General features: G+C 44.5%; 3 protein-coding genes and 1 long non-coding RNA gene across 7 annotated transcripts in view; 2 read left to right on the top strand and 2 right to left on the bottom strand.

The window, feature by feature from the left end:
- The window catches only part of LOC135385474 (uncharacterized), a 531,071-nt gene that overhangs the window by 500,433 nt on the left and 9,985 nt on the right, over positions 1-20,653 (top strand). For 2 of the 3 annotated variants that reach the window (XM_064614805.1, XM_064614806.1), the window contains exons 17-18: positions 1,620-2,052; positions 4,243-4,325. In XM_064614805.1, the coding sequence (XP_064470875.1) occupies positions 1,620-2,052; positions 4,243-4,325 (516 nt within the window). Of the gene's footprint in view, positions 1-1,619; positions 2,053-4,242; positions 4,339-20,653 lie in introns of all 3 variants that reach the window. The other variant, XM_064614807.1, reaches the window with a different exon arrangement.
- LOC135383585 (uncharacterized) lies at positions 5,369-6,142 on the bottom strand. Its single transcript, XR_010419954.1, has 3 exons — positions 6,129-6,142; positions 5,880-5,952; positions 5,369-5,552 (listed from the first exon to the last, which is right to left on the bottom strand). It is a non-coding gene; the product is annotated as an uncharacterized LOC135383585 (long non-coding RNA).
- Positions 9,457-13,653, bottom strand: LOC135385475 (uncharacterized). The gene is made up of 3 exons (XM_064614808.1): positions 13,249-13,653; positions 11,753-12,955; positions 9,457-11,323 (listed from the first exon to the last, which is right to left on the bottom strand). The coding sequence occupies exons 1-3, from the start codon at positions 13,547-13,549 to the stop codon at positions 10,071-10,073; spliced, it is 2,757 nt and encodes a 918-aa protein (XP_064470878.1). The 5' UTR covers positions 13,550-13,653; the 3' UTR covers positions 9,457-10,070.
- LOC135383586 (uncharacterized) lies at positions 14,049-20,224 on the top strand. 2 transcript variants are annotated; one of them, XM_064612986.1, is made up of 11 exons: positions 14,049-14,330; positions 14,399-14,490; positions 14,818-15,043; positions 15,300-15,395; positions 16,204-16,386; positions 16,465-16,545; positions 17,124-17,198; positions 18,184-18,234; positions 18,327-18,370; positions 19,799-20,021; positions 20,078-20,224. In XM_064612986.1, exons 1-11 carry the CDS (start codon positions 14,135-14,137, stop codon positions 20,200-20,202), a joined length of 1,392 nt encoding a protein of 463 aa, XP_064469056.1. In that variant the 5' UTR covers positions 14,049-14,134; the 3' UTR covers positions 20,203-20,224. The 2 variants fall into 2 exon arrangements, with proteins under 2 accessions (XP_064469056.1, XP_064469055.1); XM_064612985.1 differs by having other exon boundaries at positions 14,051-14,330; positions 16,204-16,545.

The following is a 20,653-nucleotide window of genomic DNA, read 5'->3' on the forward strand; positions in this document are numbered from 1 at the left end:
ATGTAGTATGTATAGCAGGGATGCCGAAGTAGCGGCCCTCTCGTGGTTGCCATGCGACCCGCGTGGCCCCGTAGCCAAAAAAGGAAAATTAAAAAAATCTGCCCAAGCTTCATGAACGGTCGTGGTATGATAGGGCTCTGTACTCGTGCAGTTTATCTTGCGTTGTTTAATGACAGAAAACTGTTGCCATTGACATCTGACAGACGATGACCCTCTAAACCTGCCCCTGCGTCATATTACTACTACTAGTACATTCCTACCAAAATTTCTGAGTAAACCCATCATGGCCGATTTGTAATCTTGGTGCCTTCAATGCCACCAGACGCGGTTCAGTCGCAGGGGGGGGGGAATATATTTATTAAGAAAAAAAAAGGAAAGGTCGGCCAGACGGAGGTCGGCTTGCTATTCAAAAAAAAAAGTGGAGAATGGAAAATGGGGCACAGGCTTGGTGGTCTCTTGAATGAATTCGAGTAAAGATTCTTCGTGCTCAGAGACCTGAGACGGATTTCGAGCTTTAGGACTCGCCGTTTTCTGCAGCTCTGGACAACACTCCTGAGAACCTACTAATAGAACTGACATGATCTGCAGTGCTTGGCACCGATGAAGAACAAGTATGCTGAAGTTGGTGCGGCTTCGCTCATTCTTACGATGGACGAAAGTGCCCGAAGATACTTATGTTGTCACACAGAATCCTGTCCGTGTTCCGTACAACATACGTCTGCGAGCAGGTTTTTTTTCGTGATCAACCTGAATAAATCAAAGTTACGCTCGCAACTAACAAACGAACACCTCAACGCAGTCCTTAAGATTGCAATTGCGCAATCACTTTCGGCCAATGTTGACGCAATGCTTAAAAACAATAGCAGGGGGGGATATATTTATTAGACGAAAAGGAAAAAACCGGGGAAAGGTCAGCCAAACGGGACGTCGGCTTGCTATTCCAGAAATAAGAAATAATAATTAATAAATAAAAGAAAAGATCAGAATTAAAGAAAGAAAGAAATAATAATTAATAAATAAAAAGAAATAAAAAAATAAGAAATAAGAAATAAAGAAAAGAAAAAGAATTAGGAAATACCGAAAAACTAACAAATGATGAAAGAAGGATGAGGTAGATTAAAGACAAAGATGGACAAAGACAAAACAATAGGAGTCGAGTTCCTTCAGTACACATTAAATAAAAGGGATTGCTGACCCTGTGATTGAGGAACGCTAAGTATCGCGTAAGTATATATATGTTTTATGCTGTTTTAGATCCTGTGTTACGTCGTCTATATCAGAAACAGCCTACCCTAAACTCGTGGTATGCGGCTCGCGTAGTTCCTCCATGGCTTAATGCGGCCCGCTGACACGAATGAGTTCGGCACCCCTGATGTACTCGTATATTATGTATGTCAAATCCGTCATGCAAGTGACCTACAAACAAGCGTTGCTTTTTAGCTCCGAATCACATGAGTTCGAGCCCACTTCATGAGTGTAATATGTCATGAGAGTGCGAGCCTCAGGTTCACGGCCACAATATTTCAAGCGAAGAAGTACTTTATATGCCCAGTGTTCTAGATAGTAGTGACTTCTCTCCTGACTCTTTTTGGTCACACTCTTTGTACGGTGCCACGCAGTTCAATATTATCGAGTTCGACAGCGACACGTTCCAGCTGCTGGTAGATTACCTGCACTGTGGCTCGTGCCCGTTGACTTGTGACACAATCCCGGGCTTAATCTGCGCCGCCGAGCACTACGACTTGCCGGAGCTGCTGCAGGCCTGCTTCCATCACGCCAAGCAGCATCTGCGCCTGTCCGTCGTCTGTTCCATGCTCAACGCCCTGGAGAACTACTACTGGCGCTACACGTCAGCCTCCGAGTTGGTCAACATGATCCTGCAGTTTGTCGACACCAGAGCAGTCCCCCTGTTTGCTCGGGCAGAGTTTCTAGACCTGTCTGAGTCCATGTTCCAGGCCATTATCGGCCGAGAGCTCAACATACCGGAGGTACACAAGTTCCAAGTCATGCTGCAGTGGGCCAAGCATCGCGTGCGTTCCATGGATCGCCCTGGTAAGAATAGCATGTTGCAAATTACAATGTGTCCGTACACGAGGATTGATTAAAAAAAAGCTTTCCAGAATGCATGTATATTCTAAGACGTAAAGTACTTGCAAATTTCAACCTTACTCGCCATCGAAGTGGCCCATTCAGAAACCAGATACTTGGCCCAGCGCTGTTTCCATTTTTTTGAAAAAGTTTTAGAAGACTTCTTTGCAAATTGCAAAGGGATCTGCCGTCACATTCGTTTCAATGCCCTGGACATCCTTAATCCTTTTTCTGCATTTTGATTCGGGTAAAGGAAAAACGTCACAGAGGGGGATCGCACCAGTGGCTCAAAAATTGTTTAAAAAAATCAGTATGTTTAAGATTTAGTATAAAAGTGTACTGCAAGATATTGGAATGTTGTACACGCGGTGTGATGTCATTGATGCACTCCCTTGCTACCCTAACAGTTACACTAACATTTATCCACTCCCTTGTGTGTCACATCTACATACGTACTGTAACTAAACATACATTCAGGGGTCCCTAGCAAGCTAGTGTGGAATCCCATGTTGATACCGATGTTCATGAAATCAACTGAACAACTGGCATTATAAATAAACGAAATAACCTAAATCAGCGTGCTGTACTGACTGCAGCATTTGGAATATTGGTTGCCCATCTCTCGCATTCGACTACAAGTAACCGTAACCTTGTGAACAACAACAACAATAAATGAAGGAAAAATGAAGGTGACGTGGGATGCTTCCCTGTGGTGGTCGCAACCTCGTGAAAGCTTAACTGCAGAATCGTTACTTATTACCTGCTGCATGAATCGTATCAGCTTACGAAGCGCAACTGAAACAGCGTTATCGCCGACGACTGTCAAGATTGACGCTGCTGCAAAAGTCCTTGTCAACATCCACTTCACATGTGAACGAAGCTATGTACATATAGTTTAGGGACATCCATTATTATATGAACTGAATGAATCTTTCTCACAACTAATTTAAATGTTTACTTTTTCGCCACTAAAACGACAGCCTGTTCGCAGTTATCAACTTGGTTGCTCTCCCATCATACAATCTAATACAGTAAGTATTTAAAGAGATTAAAACATTTATTTTACTGAAACACAAGCTTTCGGACGGAGTCCGTCCATCATCTGATGAAGGACGTACTCCGTTCGAAAGCTTGTTTTTCAGTAAAATAAATGTTTCAATCTCTTTAAATACTTATTTTATTCACTTGCGAGTGCTAGACTTCTCCCATTTTTGCCTGTTAGTAATGTAATACAGTCTATAAATACTTGGGCGTGCATTTAAGTGATGTGATGTGACGTGAATAAAGAAAAAAATGGGGATGTGAGTTTCGACGAAGTCAAACTGGCTACCCCCACTTAATACAGAAAGTTCAAACAGATGATGAGATGATGAAAACACAAAGGGGTGATGTCCAGAGACGAACAGAGATGATAATGAAGTACAACATGTAGTTCAAAAGTTCAAGAGGTGCGCCCAAGTGAGAGTAAAGTGAGAGAGTGAGAGTGTGAGAGTGCATTTAAGATCTAACCACTCTTAGACTCACCACATCAACACTATTACTAATGAAGAAAACCGCTCTCTGGGTACCTTCGCAGGAACATAAAACTTGCTTCACCATCCGTTAAACACCACGCATATACTTATACTATAATATATATATATATATACTTATCGCCCTAATACGATCAAAGTTACAATTTGCCGCCTCTGTCTGGAACCCCCACTATTCAAACCTTAGTAACATAATACATAATACATGTCCTCATCCCTCCCTCATTGCCCCATAGGGCCCTTGAGGTATGCTCGTAAATAAATAAATGAAACTGTAAGAACACACTGACTTACAGAACACTTACTGAAGACTGATTATGAGGTTGATGATGTGGTACAGTTTGCCGACAACGATCACAACACGGTAGCTGAGATAAACATCGGTTGTTGTAAACCTGAGCCAGGAGTTAATCTAAATGGGTGTGCAGCTAGTGACGGGAAAAGGCCACGGTGGACGATGGCTCCAAGGCTGGTTTGAAAGAATGTTGTACAACGTATAGTGCTCTCGTGTGTCACAGAAGTCTTTCCCAGCTATGTCCCAACCTTTCTCCCCTACACACTTTCGCCGCGTTCATCGAGCCCGTTTTTCTCAGCTCACCGACTTTCTGTTCTGTCCTTGCAGATCCACGGGAGTTGCAGTGTACGATGAATCGCTTGACACGAGACTTGAAGCTGCATATGATTCCTCCTCAAGAGTTGATAAAAGTAAGTACAAAATGTAAGTATCGCCTTCATCAATTTTTTCCTCCACTTTCTGCTGTGCACCACCTTCAGGACCAAGTAGAACCCCTTACGATACCTTTCCCTTGACCTCCCCTATGCATCATCAGCTTGACCTGTGTGGCCCTTGTAGTCTTTGTTTTGGGTATCATTACGTATTCCAAACTAAGAATTGTTAGTGTAGTTGTAGTTGTTCGACAAACCTTTGGTTGGGCTCCGGCTGATAGGAGACGCTTAACAGTACTTTCGATCGCAGCTATTTGTTATCGGAGTGACACAGTGATCAATATTACTGTCTCATGCGAAACATAATAAAACGAAAAGGAATCTGTCGCTTTCGGTTGCACGGATTGGTGCAGGATGCACCTAATTCCCATGTATCCCGCCGTATCCCACTTGTACGCTTGCTGCATTTGTGGTGATTGATGACAATACTGAGGCTTTCATATTTCATACGTTATATTTGCGTAGCATGCATCATAAAGAGCACTGCAGTCTCGTATCGGAAACTCTTGATTGATGTACAGTCGATTTGCAAACCGCAACAAACCCTGTGTGCGATTGTCTCCTCCTCTATCAGGTACACACTGGCGGCCGCCTAAAGCCGTATTATTTTCTACACCCGAAGCAAGTACACTCTGAAAAAAAAAGGAGTCGTACCGACTCCTTTACGGGGGTAAAACGTCTTAACTCCGGGGTGCAAAATAACACCCCTTTTGAAGAGTATCTGCAACTCCGGAAACTACGGAGTAAAATTTACTCCTATGGTACAGAGTAAAAGTTACTCCCATACAGCTCCCTATTTACTCCAGCATATCGGGTGTAAAAGTAACTCCGTTCATGAGGCTATTTACTCCAGCATATCGGGTGTAAAAGTAACTCCGTTCATGAGGCTAGCATAACTCCACTGGGGAGTTCTTGTTATGCTACATAAGGCATAAAAGTTATGCCCTTCACCTGGAGTGCACATTACTCCAGTCGTCTCCTCACCTTGAAGATCATGCAAATAAGTGTTGCAAAACAGTATATCTAAATAAGAAACATTTATTGTGTCTCTGATACAAATTGGCAAGAACAGAAAAAGGAAGCTTTCAGTGCTTAATATGATCCTATGAAAACAACTGGTAAGATGCCGCAGGTACAAGTACATTCTTCCATTATAAGGTTGCCACACACCCAATGCAACTATCACCTGGCATATACTTCCAACTCCTACAAACAGGAAACAAAACAGTTATTCGAAGTTCATCTGTCACTATACGTTAACATATCAGTGCATAGGAATTTGGCATATCGGCACCCACTTTTCTACTTTTTCATGAGAAAGCAGGGGGAGACGCGCCTTTTGAAGTGCATCTGGCTGAGGCATAAAGTGCAGTACATGTACTTTAGATTTTTCTTTTTTCTTGGCAGAAGAGTAGTTGCCTTATATGCAATTCCCAATTTGGAGCCTACAAGAATATCTTGCCTAAAATAGATGTGTGTATACACTTCCCAATATATCTATTGTAAAACACCTGTAATAAGATGAGCACTTACACAAGTGAAAAGGTCAGATGCACCTCCTTCAGCAGATGAGCAAGGGCATGAATTACTCATGCTGGGTAATAATCTGCAAGATAAATATAGGTAATGGAGTCCGAGCAGTGGCGATATGTTACGTTATCATAAGTCAAACACTTCCATAACTAACAATTTCTTGTGACAAACAAACTATGCTAGGAAAATGAGTGGTTTGAATCATGTCTGTGCGTGCAAAAAGTGATTGGTGCTATGTCGGTTACTTACTATCTTGTTCATCAATAATATTCTCATTTATGAGCTGATCATTACTCTAACTAGTCCCTTTGTCTTCCTTGCAATGTGCATCCATCCTTTTGTGGAGGTGGAGCAGCACTTTCTTTTCTCTGTTTGCCCAATGTGCCGTGCAAACGACTCGTAAATCTGAAATAGTAACAACAGCATTAGAACTCAACACTGATGCAGTGGCGGATTCGGGGGGAGGGACGGTTGGGCGATCCCCCCCCCCCCGGCTCAAAACAGTAGGTTTAGCAGCGGTGTCCCCCACTCCCCCCCCCCCCCCCACTAAGGGGCTTCGACAAACAAACCGCCCCCCCAAACAACAACAACAAAAGTGACACGGACTGGATCCGCCCCTGCACTGACACCACTTGTCATCGGCAGGATACACGTCAATGATAATACAGAACGGCGGTAATACCTACCCCATTGAAACTTACCAGTGCAGGGTACCTCCTTACCACAACCTGCACAGTTGACTTCTCATTCCAGAGACATGCCGAGTAATGCTAGCCTTTAGTTAACTTGCCACATTCGTCATCTGCAGTGCGTTCCATCAAAGCCAGACTATTCTGCAATGCTGTTCACATTAATTAACAAAGCGTCCTATCCAAAATACGATTTCACTTATCGTCAATTTGAAGTTCCTGTTCTTCAAAGAAGTTAGACTTCTTAGGATACAAAGGTCCACTTACGAAAAGAAAACTCTCTTGAAGAAGCATAACTGTGAACAGATACCACATTTTCATAATTCGTGTAAGTAGCACAGGACGCATACTTACCTGAAGTACATACAGGACGACACTCAGACACATGATTTGTAGTTGTGGCATTCATTGCACTTCAGCACGCCGACGTTGTTCTTCGAAGATAATCTTATTAGCTTTGAGAACATCATTGATACAGTTTCAAGTTCCCGCACGACAACGGCCAACCGCTAAACAAACCGCACGATGTCAGTGTTGCTAGACTACGCAATGAAGAGAACGAAAACGGTCCAAGAATATGAAGACGCCTCGCGCTCAACTCTTACCACGGAGTAAAGCGCTGGTTGAATGGAGTTATTAGAGCATGAAAACATAGAAACGCAGAAACAGGGAGTTGCAATGGTGTTTGGTGAGAGTTAAACTGCATCAAGGGGTGTAAAATTGCCTAATACTCTCGTTCGACTCCTTTTTTTCTCAGAGTGTACTGTGTCTGCTAGTGACCAAGGCTGCCCGTGAGTCTTGGGCGCATCGACTCACAGATGCCATATCCCCCCCCCCCCCCCACACACACACTGTAGATGCGTTCAGCTACACATGCGTGGACGACAAAGCCCATCACATTTGTGAGCGATTACATGGTGTGCTTGCTTGACAGAGTAGGGCAACAGCATAACAGAAGACTACACGTGACGAGCGCTCGCCTCGTTATGCCGTTCCACTACTCTGTCAAGCATCTCAAACCAACTTTCTTTTTGCCGTGTTAGCGCCGCGAAGCAACTGTAGGTATGAGCGGCGTATAGATGTGGACAGGTGGAGAGTGGACATGAGGAAGGAATGGGGAACAGGGGGGTCAAACCAACTAGCTCTGTTCACCTCCTCGTACGGTGTACGCAATACGGTCTGTTCCAGACAATTAGCTAGAGATATAAATACAGGGTTACCCAAGACAACATAATGTAGTTCTGCCACTCTGCAGAAATGACGCTGAAACGGCACAGGCCGAAACGTTCGTCAGCGGTCTATGGAGTGCTTAAAGATCGTGTCAAGAGCTTCCAGCTTGAGGTTACAAAAATAAAATAAAGACATTGTTTCCTATGCGTTTTCAATGCCCTATTCCGTGATTTTCTTGGGCTTTCTGGACATCGGTTATGCTATATAGAAGTGTAACGACAGAAGTACGTGTTATGCTTCGGAATTGTAGAAGCGCGGTAAAATAAGTATCGTAACGAAGTCGCTACTATTACGAAACTACTCAAACCTGCATAGACACGAGGCCTGGCATGCAGTAGGTATAGGCCATTGGAGATGCTAAGAGAACAGTTCTTTTTTCTTCCTTTTTTTTCGGGATTTATCCATAAATAGTTTTTTTTTATTCCGTGTTAGCGCCGCGAAGCAACTGTGGCTATGAGCGGCGTACGGACGTGGACAGATGGAGAGAGGACAGCAGGAAGGAATGGGGGACAGGGGGGTTAGTATGCGTCCTGGGCCTACTTCAGGGGGAACTGTGCCGACATTCGTCTGGAAAGTCTTCAGAAAACCCGGGGAAAACCTCAGACAGCACCCATAAAAACTGCAGCAAGTGAAAACTTTTATATGAACCTTCAGCGCATGATACGTCCTCCGATGTGTAGTTAAGCTCCCAAACAACCTTCTTGCTCATTTTATCTTCACTACAAACCCAGTCATTTATCTTGGGTTACCCTTTGTATTGTTTGTTACATATCTCGCGGCATGCGCCCTCTCAAGCGCCTAGCATGATCATACCGAAGTACGTGAGCCCCAGCAGTTTCTATTCGTTCTGTGGAGCACGTGATTTCTCCCAAAACCGCCGCCTTCAAGTGCCCGACAGTTTGAGTGACTGATTGAGAGGCGTGCTCTGACGGAATGTTGACTGTAATATTATACGCTTTCGAATGGGCTGACCGAGAGTTCCGGGTGACGATTCTACCACGTGACCGTTTCCCAAGGGTGAGTTGCAGTTAAAATGAACACAAACAATCGTCTCATACTTCCATTTCACCTAGTTGGGTTTGAACGAAACTAGAACTCTTTTGAAAGCAAATCATGACCTCTTCCCTATCAAAAAAAAGTCTGAGGTTACCCCAGAATATCCTGGGGTTTCTGAGGTTTTTCTGGGGTTACCCCAGAAAACCCTAGGGTTTCTGAGGTTTTTCTGGGGTTTACCCCAGACCCTCTGGGGTTACCCCAGACACTTCTGGGGGCTACCCCAGACTTTCTGGGGTTACCCCAGCCACTTCTGGGGTTACCCTAGCCAGTCCTGGGGTTACCCCAGAAATGTCTGGGGCAACCCCAGAAGTGCTTGGGGTAACCCCCAGAGGTGTTGGGGTTACCCCAGAAAATCCTGGGGTGAGCTCAGTGGGTCCCTGGGGGTTGGTCCAATCTCATGATGTCATTGATACTGGTGTGAATATTATGGGATAAGTTACCAGAAAAGTGACTTAGTTGTAATTACCACATGCTGTAATGTAATTAACACTTGGATTATATTCGAAAAATGGTTGAAGCGCAGGCACAGGCCTGTATATGCAATGCTTGGCCTCTCATTCACATAATGAATTTCTAAGCAGGCCATAAAGCAATATTCCTTTGATATCCGGAACAAAGCGGTAACGAAACAAAATCTCATTGTTTGTAATATCATAGCAATTCCTTTATTAAAGCCTCTGATGCTATGACAGAAAGCCTGCAAAGTATAAAAAATTGGGTGAGACGGACTGGTAGTAGCATAAAGGCACAAACACGTTCCAAAGGAATAAAGGAAATATAAAGGTAGCGGTCGCCACTGCACAGCATGAACTGCGTGGTGATACTGGTGCACTCTAATGACACTCTCGGTTAATTCACAAAATGAGCAATGCAAAAACAAAAATACAGGAAGCTATGCAGTGAGAAAAGCAACACATGGGAAAGCACACAATGCAACAAGGTCTGCACCACCTCAAACTAACATATATTCTCAAAGTACGAAGCAATCTTTAAAGCAAAAGTTGCACGCACTGATATTCGTCATGTTCTGACTCAGTATACAGTGAACCTTTGTTATTATGACCATGGCCGTTCCCGAAGATTCTGATCATAATGCGAAGTTGTCATATTAACAGAAGGAATTTGTAGAGGTTTGTACTACATGGTTCCCGAGGAATTCGGTCATAAAGTGTGCAAGTCAGATTATCAGGGTCATACTAACAAGGCTTCACTGCACTTAATTAGTTTCTAGGGTGTTTGGTGGCACGCTCAAAAACTGCGACGTACCCACATCAATAAAAATGGCTGCGCATTCTATGTCACTATCTGCCACAACACAGATATCTTGTCCGTCAGGTGGCAATTCACACCTCCTAATGTGGCTTGCTTCAGCTATCACAGAATCCACAATGGATTCTCTGCAAACGAACAGAATCTGCTCCTCCCGTTTGACTTTGAGTATCACAAGCACTTCACAAAAGGAGCCTTGCCTAGCCTTGATAAAACGTGAGCATGTCTTTGTTGGCCTTGTGTGTTGAGCACTATGCACCGTAACGCCATTAACTACAGCCCTGAGATAACGCTGAAGCTCTGGTAAGTGGCCAAGACGCTGCTGAATTAGTTGTTGGATCGTCTGCGAGATATCAAGTGGGGTTTGCTCGGAGCCAAGAACACTGCTGCAACACCTTGATGGGCGGGAAAAAATGTTGAATCCTTCAGAAAGGTGCACAAACTGAGCAAGGTCATGTAATTTTTGCTTCATCACGCACCGCTCTGCTATTTGTAAGGGCACAGAGTTTGCAGCAGTGACAAGGCGCAGGATGACCCTGTTATTACTCTCAAATGGAAACATCGATGTTGCCCACAGTGGGCCGAGGTTCCGTACTGTATCAGGAAGGTGCAGGAGCTGGTGGACATTATAGGTTGACATAGCTTCATTGTAAAGTCCTTCTGTTTGCTTCACGAACTGCTTGATAAGTCTTTCTGCCCTGGATAATTCTTCGGGTGAAATAGTTGACTTCAGCAACAAAAAAATTGCCTCCGAGAGAAGGCCAAAGTGATACAGAAACTGCTGTGGAAGCAGTCCTTCAACACAAGGAAGGCAATAAAACAACAGCCAAAATTTCCACTCTGTAGCCTTCCATGATGCCCTTTCGTCGATAGACCTTGGGAGACGTGTAGACGCTATTGGTGGATGAATATGGCTGAGTCTTTCGTTCACAGTATTCACCTTCCCACCGATGTATGCCTCGCTTGTGCATTTGGTTAGCCAGAATTCAGTGAATTGTTTTGTCACACCCTCTAAAACACAGTGCATGTAGTCAGGTGAGATGCCACGCACCACATCAAATCCTTCCAGCTGCACTACTGCACTCAGACCTTTAATGCCATTGACAACCTCTCCCTGGTTCGTTGCTTTCTTCATGTCTCTGACCACTTCATTGTGGGTACGCATCCTCAACTGCTCACGGTATGGGTATCGGACGCTTCCTACACAAGAAAAGGAATCAATAATGGAGATCAATCACTGACGTGTTGGAAAAAGGAACAGCAAAGTCACGTCCAGCCCTTCATCCAGGCCATGTACTTTGCGGAAATAGGAGGTGTGGAGTCAAATAGAAATATTGGATACACTCGGACCCAGAACTCCACCGAAAGAATAATTTTTTACGGGCAATTAAAATACTGAGTAGAAGTTCCTCGAAAAGGTATTTCAGCAAGATTACAGTTACTTGCTTTTGAATATATTTGTAAGATACCCACTTACTCCACTGAAAGAAAAATTTTTGACAGGCAACTTAAATACTGAGTACAAGTTACTCGAAAAGGCACTTCCGTAACAGTAAAGATTTGTAAGATAGCATGCTGCGTGTATGTGGGGCAATACGGCAATCATCAGCTGACAAAGTAGCAACTCACCGTCAATGTATTTTCCAGGGTGGTAGCACCAGGGACACCCATCATAACCATTGTATTGTTTCCTGTTTAGGACCATAGCCCTGGCTGGGGCATCAACAGAGCATGCAAGGACATGGACGTGCGATGATATTTGTCTTGACGTACTTGCGTCTTCCCACATGACAGTTCCAAGCTTTCTCAACTTATCGATGAACACCTTCAGGTACATAAACATGTTGGGGTGGTGGCTTGAGAACCATAGTCCACCTATTATGATGTTGTGCCACCTGGCAGGCAAAGGCATCTCGTTGATAATCAGCTGCAGGGGCCACACTGATGCTGGACGCGATTTGAAGACATTGGCCCCGTCAGTACTAAAAGTGACAGTGACGTCTGTGTCCTCCCACCATGATTGCAGCCTCATGTTTCTGTACAGTGCTCCGTCAGTGATATCACTGAGGAACCTTGATGATGCCCGAGATCTAATTTGTTGTATGTTTTCCAGAATGGATCGTGAAAACCGCTTCAATACTGACTGCAGCTGGCGTTTGATGTCAAAAATTATGAAAAACTTTCCTCTTGCCACAAGTTTTGTTGTATCATATTTTGTCCGGCAAGAATTACACTTCACAGACCCAGTACTGATAGGATGTATTGAGTGTCCAAGATGCATATCACAGTCTTCACAAAAATAGTGAAGCTCTATTGTGCCCTTTTTTGCATGTTTCCAAATTTTCCGAAACATGTAATTGCTGTTCGGTAGCACCTTACTGCCAAGGAGGGCATTAATTAACTTCAGCAGCCCATCCACATGTGTCCAAGATAGGCCTGCTGTCACAGCATACATCAATATCAGCAGTAAAGCTTGCGCTTTCGTCGTAGTCTGGTTCGGTAAAGTCACCTCTGAGTATTCCTTCAGGAAGTTGGTTATGTCCCTGTCATCCATGTTGCATGCCTCGGCATCATCAGCCTCTGTGTCACTTGATTCACTGGAGTCCGAATTGCACTCGTGTAGGCTTCCGTCACTTTCGTTGTGTTCCAAGTGGCATTCAGGCTGCACGTTACCAACATCTGACTCTGGACCCGCAGGTGGACATTCTTCGTCACCTGTAGCATTTGGCACGGTATTGCAATTGTGTGTTTCCTCTTCAGGTGCCAGTGATAATGATTCTGGACTTGACATAACTTGCTCGTTGTGAGTTTCTGCAGAGACTTGCAGGCAACCTGCAGGAGACAATTTTAGGATTTTTGGTACCTAGTGGAGCAACAGACTGCTTATGTGACGAGACAGTGATGGGGGGGGGGAGGCTTAGGGCCAAGAGAAACAAGATAGGCACGTCATACTACAAATACACATTTTCGTTCGCTGTGGCATTGATAGCACTGTTAGTAGCTGCAGTAGCAGCTATTTCGTAAGCGTTACTTAATGGTGGGCATAATTACTTCATTGCCTGACACGTTTTACTATGGTAGTACTATGGAGTCGCGTAATTTTGTTGCTCGGAAGATACACGAACCTTTCTTCCTTTGGTGGTACAGTGTTTGTCTTGGTACCACATATGGACTGTTGGGTTCCAAATACCGCTTGCGCCGAATTCTAGCAGCTGGAGGTGAAGCCGTAGACGTTACGCCACCACAGGATTCGTTCTCTCGCAAAGACTGCGGAGGTCTTGCTTCAGATGTCACATTCGTAGATGCTATGCTGCACGAAGTATCATGTCCGCCGTTGTAGTGATGCACAGCGTAGGGCCCGACCGCGGCGGCTCCGACTTGTGCGCTTGCGACCCCGCCGCTGTTTTCTCTTTGAAGCTCTTCCATTGTTGACCTTGTTTTCTTAAGGCACGTTCAAGGAATAGCACGGCATCACAACTTCTTCCAACTAAAACCTGCTAAAACCCTTCGCGCCTTGGCCTTAACCGACCTTTTTCTTTTGTTTTGTTTTGTTTTGTTTTCATGACGATGACACTGCTGGCTACCCTTTTGTAGCTGGTGGCCTGCTCAGATAATATCTGCATGTCCCGATGGTGATCACCATAATGCCTTACCCGTGTCAATAGTGAATTTAGCTTTGAGAGGCAGTTTTTTTTTTTTACAGTTTGAATAAAGCAACGTAGCCGAATCTCATCTAAAAGCATAGTATGGCCACGATGATCGATCTCAAGTATCGCTCACCGAGAAACACGCTGACTATGGGATATTTTCTGGGATGTCGTTACCGTTATAATCATATGGTGAACTTAACTGTAGCAATAATTTTTCAATTATTCAAAACCTACAACCGATTTTTTCTGCTTTCCAGTGGCGCCACCGCGCCATTACAACTCCTAGAAAGGGTGTGGACGACTGGAGCCTTTCGTTGTTTGCTTTCAGGCATTTGTTTGCATCTTTGTTTTGACAGCCGCTATGTTTGCGTATGTCAGGTATTTGTTTGATGACGTACGGGTGGTTGTGCCTGTAACGGACATTAAGAACTTTCCGGGTGATGTGGACATAACAGACCTCAACGGCAACGCGGAGTTTTCTGTGTTTAAGGTGTATTGGGCAGGGGACAGAAAAACGCGTGGGGGATATTACGACGCGCAAGTCATCTACCTTGCAGGTGAGTTAGACGACATTTATCACGTATTTCACTACTTTCGTTCACGGAAACGTCTTTCTTTTTGTCAGACGATGAAGCCGACGCAAAATGTGGCGGTGAGAGGAAGCGGCTGGGAAAGGCGCCACGCATTGAAGCCATATCACAGCCGTCGAAAAGCAAGGTAGGTGCACTCTACCAAAGCAATGGCGAATTCGCGTGGTTAGAAAATGGCAACTCAGTCTAGCGTTCAGAAATGGTCAGCATGGCGATCGTGTGAAGCCCTACGGTGGTCACGACCAGGACACGAGCCCCCGGAAACTAGCATCTTATCACTTCTCTCGGAAACTAGTAGTTTCACGTTTCAGGGCCGTAGTCAGCATTGTGAATGCATGATTGGAAAGGCAGGCGCGAATTAATCCCAGCAAAGGCGAAAAAAATCACGCAATATTCGTATTATCAGAGCTCTTCGTTACAATTCGCTCACCTGCTGGTGTCTTTGTGTCTGCAGAAGGACAATACTGTTAAGAAGAAAAAATCAAAAAGATCAAAAAAAGACATGGAGACTGCGCTACTTCGGGAGCTGAGCTCCGATTCTGAAGACGACTGCGTCATACTGTCCTCAGAAAAGAAAGAGTTGGAAGTGAGGCTGGCCAGGTGTCAGAAAGAACTACGCCGAGCAAGAGAGGAAAACCTCCATCTGCAAAAAGCACTTGTGGCAAAGGTCCTGGAAGCAGGTTAGTATTTGCGTACACTTTGAATTTTTAGCTAGCTTGGCATCGGCGTCAACAAGTGGGAACTGACCCTTACTGGCTGCAAAATAGCCCGACGCGACGTGCAGGGGGTGTCATAACAGTGTCTATGTGAATCCCAACTCCCATAATATATCCCTTTGAGTGACAACACGGTTTATTTTTCGCAAAAGTTTGCAATGGTCGAGCCATCCAATTGGGATGTTCGGGCTGAGATGACCCACCTACTTTGTTCTTGTAGATACAATCATTGAGAGATACCACTGCAAGTGCTGCAGCAGAGGGATAGAGCAGCACGTCTCTTCAGTGAGCACTGATGACATCGGAGCAATGACAGGTAACAAATCACATCTTGTTTGCAGAGCTATTGAAGACAGCACTTGTATATTAGAAATGTAATTGTCATCTCCAATGCCAAAATTTTAAAAATTTTCCATCGCAAGTTTAGTTCCCTTTTGACATGGTATTTTAGAATGCAAGATTGTATGCAGATATTGTTAGCTATCGTAATTTTCTGGTGTATCCTGCCCATGGAAAGTGCACGGTCTGCTGAAAGAGGCAGATGCATTTTTTGTTAGAAATTTTTGCCACGTTAGGCTGACAGCCTGTATACAGCGTGTCAAAAGTAACCCCGCAATGATTTTCTTTCTAAGGATAGCGATAAAAGAAAAACGAGTTCTATCCTTCTTTCACTTGAGTAAGAAACAGGTACTATGCCAAAAGTAGAACCTGTTTCCAACTCAAGTAGAAGAAAAATATCACTCGTTTTTCTTTTGTCAAGCTCATTCACAAAAGAATCGTTGCAGGGTTACTGGGACACCGTGTATTTCTTCATGGCAATAAGCAATGGTTGAGCAGCGTACACCCAGAGGTTTGAACTGAAACGACCCTCTACATGCACCAAGAAATGGTGTCCACACGGATTCAAAGTTTCGGAACTAAGTGCTCATTACGATTCATTGTAACTCTCCGAAAGAGATTTCTGAAGACTTGTCTTCGAAAAAACGGCTGGCATTCAGATAAGAGAGTGCTCTGGTTGTTTCTTTTCTTTCCTTTTTTTCTCTTTTTTGTTGTTGTTGCACAATGTAAACCCTGGCTTAGTATTGGTGATGCGAGGCAAATCTAATAATTTACCTTCCTAACAGTGCACAAGGCAGCTGCAGTTATCGGCAGTGAAAGGAGGGGTGTCGTCAGCACTGCTGCAGCAGCTTCAACTGTTTCTGGCAGCCAGGAGAACAGCAGTGTCAGGCCTGCTCCAGTAGCTACAGCAGTTACTGGCAGCTCTCATGCTGTGCCTTCAGCTGTTACTGTCAGCCAGACAAGCACTGGTATGGTACCTGCTCCTGTAGCTTCAATGGTCTCCAGCAGCCAGAGAAGCACTAGGATTGGTATCAGTCCTACTCTAGCAGGTACAGGCAACCAAAGAAGTGGTGTCACCTGCCCCACTCCACTAGATGTTGATTGGCTCATGGAGGAGCCTATAGCAGGTAATGAGCTGAAGCACGTTGAACATTGTAATAATCCAAGCCTTGTTGTTGATTCTCAGTTGGGGCCAACGTTCTTCGATAACATCAGCTGAGAAACTTTATATCTGAGACGGGTCCTTGCCAATGGCCACCGCAGTGTGTTGCATCGTTGGTTTAGGATAGAAATAATTAGGCTTTCACATCGTGTAAATGTGTAATAATCACTTATGTGGAATGTTTGATTAAAAACACAAGCACCCACTGCTTCCAATTTCGTCATACTGTCGTCACCCCAGTGTTGATTCGTTTGTAGTATTAGTGAGTTTTAGTATACCGTTGATAAGGTTATCATGCCTCTCGGAACCAATCGCAGTCCTACGTGACTCAGAATCTTATCCACTGGTTGGGTCCGGTTGACACGGTTCGACGCAAGCCACATTATCAACGGTCTGCTAAAACTCTCTATTTTGTGCCGAAATGACTGATGATGTTACTGACGCGCAAGTACTAATTTTGTGGCTCCTAGAAGTCCGAATTATCAGTTGGCAACTGTACGTTTCTGTTTGGACTGTTTTATAATTCAGTTTTATTCGGTGCAGACCACGAAGTCCTTTTGCGGACTCCACCATCATTGGCTCGTGAAGTGCAACCCTCGGAACACTTCGTACACGAAGGTAGGTTGTTTTTTGTGTTCATGTTCTTGCCACATCACATAATTTGCAGTCTCCTGTTTGATACTCTATACGGAGTGTTTTGCAATGAGGGCAACTGAAAAGATATGGTGCACAATCAGTTTTAACCTTGTGTGCTTTTCTCAATAAATTTTCTTTTATATTATTTTTATTAACACTTTGAGGATATCAGTGAGGGTAGAACAGGGCGGACCATATAAGAACTGATATGGCTGGGCAATATTTCGACTAGAGTTGGGATCCCGGAAAGAATAGTATGTCATTGCCTTGAAGTGCTGTGGAAAACTACCCCCGACTCGGCGGTAGCTCCCACTCTCGGGCCGTAACCCGTCCGCTCAGACGAAGCAGGAAGCAAGGTGGCCAATGAAGGATTCAGCAAAACATACCAGAGTTTATTCCCAAGCAACCTCCGGCCGCAACAAATGATAAACCAAAAAGGCCCTGTCACATGAGCCGTCCCCGCATAAATAGTCACAAAATTGGCTACCGCACCCTTAGGTGGTGCCGACAACCCCACAAACGTGTCCCTCAGGACACCCGATAAGAAAGATGATAAGGGCGAAGCCCACACTGCCTAGCTTAACAGCAGTTTTATGGCTCATACTAATTGCATCCCTGTACACGCAAACCTGAGTTTGGGGCAAAACTAGGGCTAAGCCCTAAAAATTCAGGGTCTATATATACACAGGGTGTCGTGGTCACACCGAACTTGTTTAGACATGTGGCACATTTGTGACCCTCTGCAACTACATTGTGGGTGACAATATGTTTGCAAACAGGCTGTTTTTGCCTTATGCTATGTTTGATCATATTCCGTCCTAGTCAGGAGGGCCTTCCCAGGAGGAGGGGTAGACCCTGCTCTAGCCCTAGATCCTGACACTTCCCTGAAACAGATTTTTGTTCCTTCGATTTGATCATACATACTTTGATTACAATATTTTTGTGGCTTCTTATGTTTTTTTCACAGCTCACTGCACAGTGGAAAACAGAGCCATGGTGCTAGATGTGCCACGTGAAGGTCAGTATTCTGTCTCTTTTATGCCACTAGTACGTGATGTAAATTGTGGACTGTGAGGGCGCATCTGCTAACCAGGTGTTATTGCACTACAGACAGCACCGCTCCTGGAGACACGCACGGGGGTGAAGTTGAGATGGTAAGCCGTTGTTCACGTTCTTTCTTACACACAAATTATGGGAAATCCATTGATGTATGGACATTAAAAGTCATCCTTCCTTCATTTCAGCAGCTTCTTGGTGGTAAGCTCTGTGGTGTTTGTGATTTTTACCGTGAATGCTTTGCACCAAATTATGATAGCAACCTCGTTAATCCATACCCGCTTATATGGTAGCCACAGCCATTGCGAAGCAACGGTGATTTCCCAATGTTGCTGACATTGAAGCGCGTACATTTAGTGCAATTCAAACTACGCCTCCTGCCAGTAGTCACTTTCTATTCGAAGAAGGCGAAAACCACTTGGTAACACAAAAAATTTTGACACACTGAACTCTTCGTTCAACCATTTGTTGAGCTTGAATGGCAAATGCATGACTGCTTGCACTGCACGGACAGTGACCAGTGCAGCACGAACGTTACACACAACGAACTTTAGTTCCACCTGCATTCTACCCAGCTTCTCTCCAAGTTCCGTCTAATGATTAACTTTTCCACCCGAATTTGCATGAACTCTTGACATAGAACTATTGGCCCAGTTTTTACTCCTGAATTTGAAAAAGAATAAAACCCAAAAACTTCAGGTCTAAACATTATGTATGAGGGCTACTGATACAGAAAGCCAGAAGCTTACATTTCAGCAAAAGTCCTGATAATTCAAATAAAAGTTTGTGGTCCCCTCAGGTTCGAATTAACAAGGCTGTACTGCAGTTTGGAAGATGTGGGCTTCAAATTTTAGATCTAAGCGTGTACAATCTTGCCTCGTTAATATGGACCCTGTGAATGCAGACGACTCGATATTATGGACAGCATTTCCCGGCATTTGCGGTTTCTGACTCGATATTATGGACGATTCACTTTATGGACAATTTATGGGAAGCACGAAGGTGTACACATTAACGAGGGATGACTGTATTTGTAGCAGAACAGCCTTTCGTGCTTAAAGGAGCTCTGACTAGTGATTGTGGAGCCGTTTTTGCGATTGCAATCGATAGAAGACATAAAAAGGAGTTTCCCCACCAATTTGCATGCTTCCAAGAGTAGTACTTTTCTGAAACTCAACTTCAAAAATCCCGGTTCATTCTCGTACAGCATGCCAAGGGTCAAACTGGAGGAGTGGGTTCTGGTCAGAGACCCTTTAATGCTAGCCTGCAGCCAGCCATCAGAACCTTTTCAGCATAATTTTCTTCTCATGAGGTGTTCGACCTTGAGACGCGTCAGATTGGAATGCTGCCGCAGCCTATCGTGATGTCATGTACTGGAGGTCCACACCATGGTGTCACAGTGAGCCATTGCGGTTATTGTCGTGACGCAAACGAGTGTCTGATCATTACTCACGCAATAGAGGCATACATTAAACAAGCAGTGCTAACTGACATTAATTGATGCAAATGAATTTTGTATTTTGCAGACAGACATAGGAGGAGGAGTCACTGTTCGCAGTGCACAGTGGAAGCGGATATCAGCCCAAGAAAAGGACTCCCTGTTCCTGAAGGAGGCCCTTGTTCTGATTTGGGGAACAGAGACCCTTAGAAACAGAACTGTGACGGGCCGGCCATGCAACAAATTGAAGTCTCAAGGTGTGGGACCAGTCGACCCTGGGCTAACACCGAAGAAACTGGACGCTTTGAAAGGTATATGTTACACAAACTTATCCCACTGATTCCTCAAATACTATTCCTGTTCGTAGAGGCATATCGGAAGCGTCTGACAGCAAGAGGGGAGAAGGAAGAGGAGATCACAAAAAAAATGAAGAAAGTGCGCGAGACGCTAAACGATAAAATAAAAAGCTTGAAAAAGTGGCCAGGTGGTTAAATTTATAAGACCTTATATATACGCAGACACAAAAGATCATCCCGTATTAGGTACACACATTGGTAACATGTGGTATTACATTATGCAGCTTAATTACGCCTGTACCTGCCCTGGAACCAAGATTACACGCTTAATTAAGCTGCATAATGTAATGTACCACACGGCCCCAAATACCCCAGGAGTCTGGGGTAACCCCAGACTTCTGGGGTTACCCCAGACTCCTGGGGTTACCCCAGACTCCTGGGGTTACCCCAGACTCCTGGGGTTACCCCAGACTCCTGGGGTTACCCCAGACTCCTGGGGTTACCCCAGGATCATAATACCCCAGGACCCCAGACTCTTTTTTTGATAGGGTTGTAACTATTGTATGCTGTGCCTAAGCTGTATTCTGTGTTCTTCCACCTACTATCTGTTGCAACAATGGAAACATCTCAAAGTTTTGAAGTTACGC

Source organism: Ornithodoros turicata, chromosome 2 (genome assembly GCF_037126465.1).
Source record: "Ornithodoros turicata isolate Travis chromosome 2, ASM3712646v1, whole genome shotgun sequence".
NCBI classification, from domain to species: Eukaryota; Metazoa; Arthropoda; class Arachnida; order Ixodida; family Argasidae; genus Ornithodoros; species Ornithodoros turicata.

What these genes read in the sequence shown, in the direction of transcription:
- LOC135385475 (XM_064614808.1), bottom strand. Translation starts at nt 13,549, where the DNA reads ATGGAAGAGCTTCAAAGAGAAAACAGCGGCGGGGTCGCAAGCGCACAA. An exon ending in GTACCACCAAAGGAAGAAAG is followed by an intron (nt 12,956 to 13,248) that starts GTTCGTGTATCT and finishes TGTCTCCTGCAG; the next exon opens with GTTGCCTGCAAGTCTCTGCA. An exon ending in CCCTGGAAAATACATTGACG is followed by an intron (nt 11,324 to 11,752) that starts GTGAGTTGCTAC and finishes TTTCTTGTGTAG; the next exon opens with GAAGCGTCCGATACCCATAC.
- LOC135383586 (XM_064612985.1), top strand. Translation starts at nt 14,135, where the DNA reads ATGTTTGCGTATGTCAGGTATTTGTTTGATGACGTACGGGTGGTTGTG. An exon ending in CACAGCCGTCGAAAAGCAAG is followed by an intron (nt 14,491 to 14,817) that starts GTAGGTGCACTC and finishes TTGTGTCTGCAG; the next exon opens with AAGGACAATACTGTTAAGAA. An exon ending in CATGGAGGAGCCTATAGCAG is followed by an intron (nt 16,546 to 17,123) that starts GTAATGAGCTGA and finishes TATTCGGTGCAG; the next exon opens with ACCACGAAGTCCTTTTGCGG.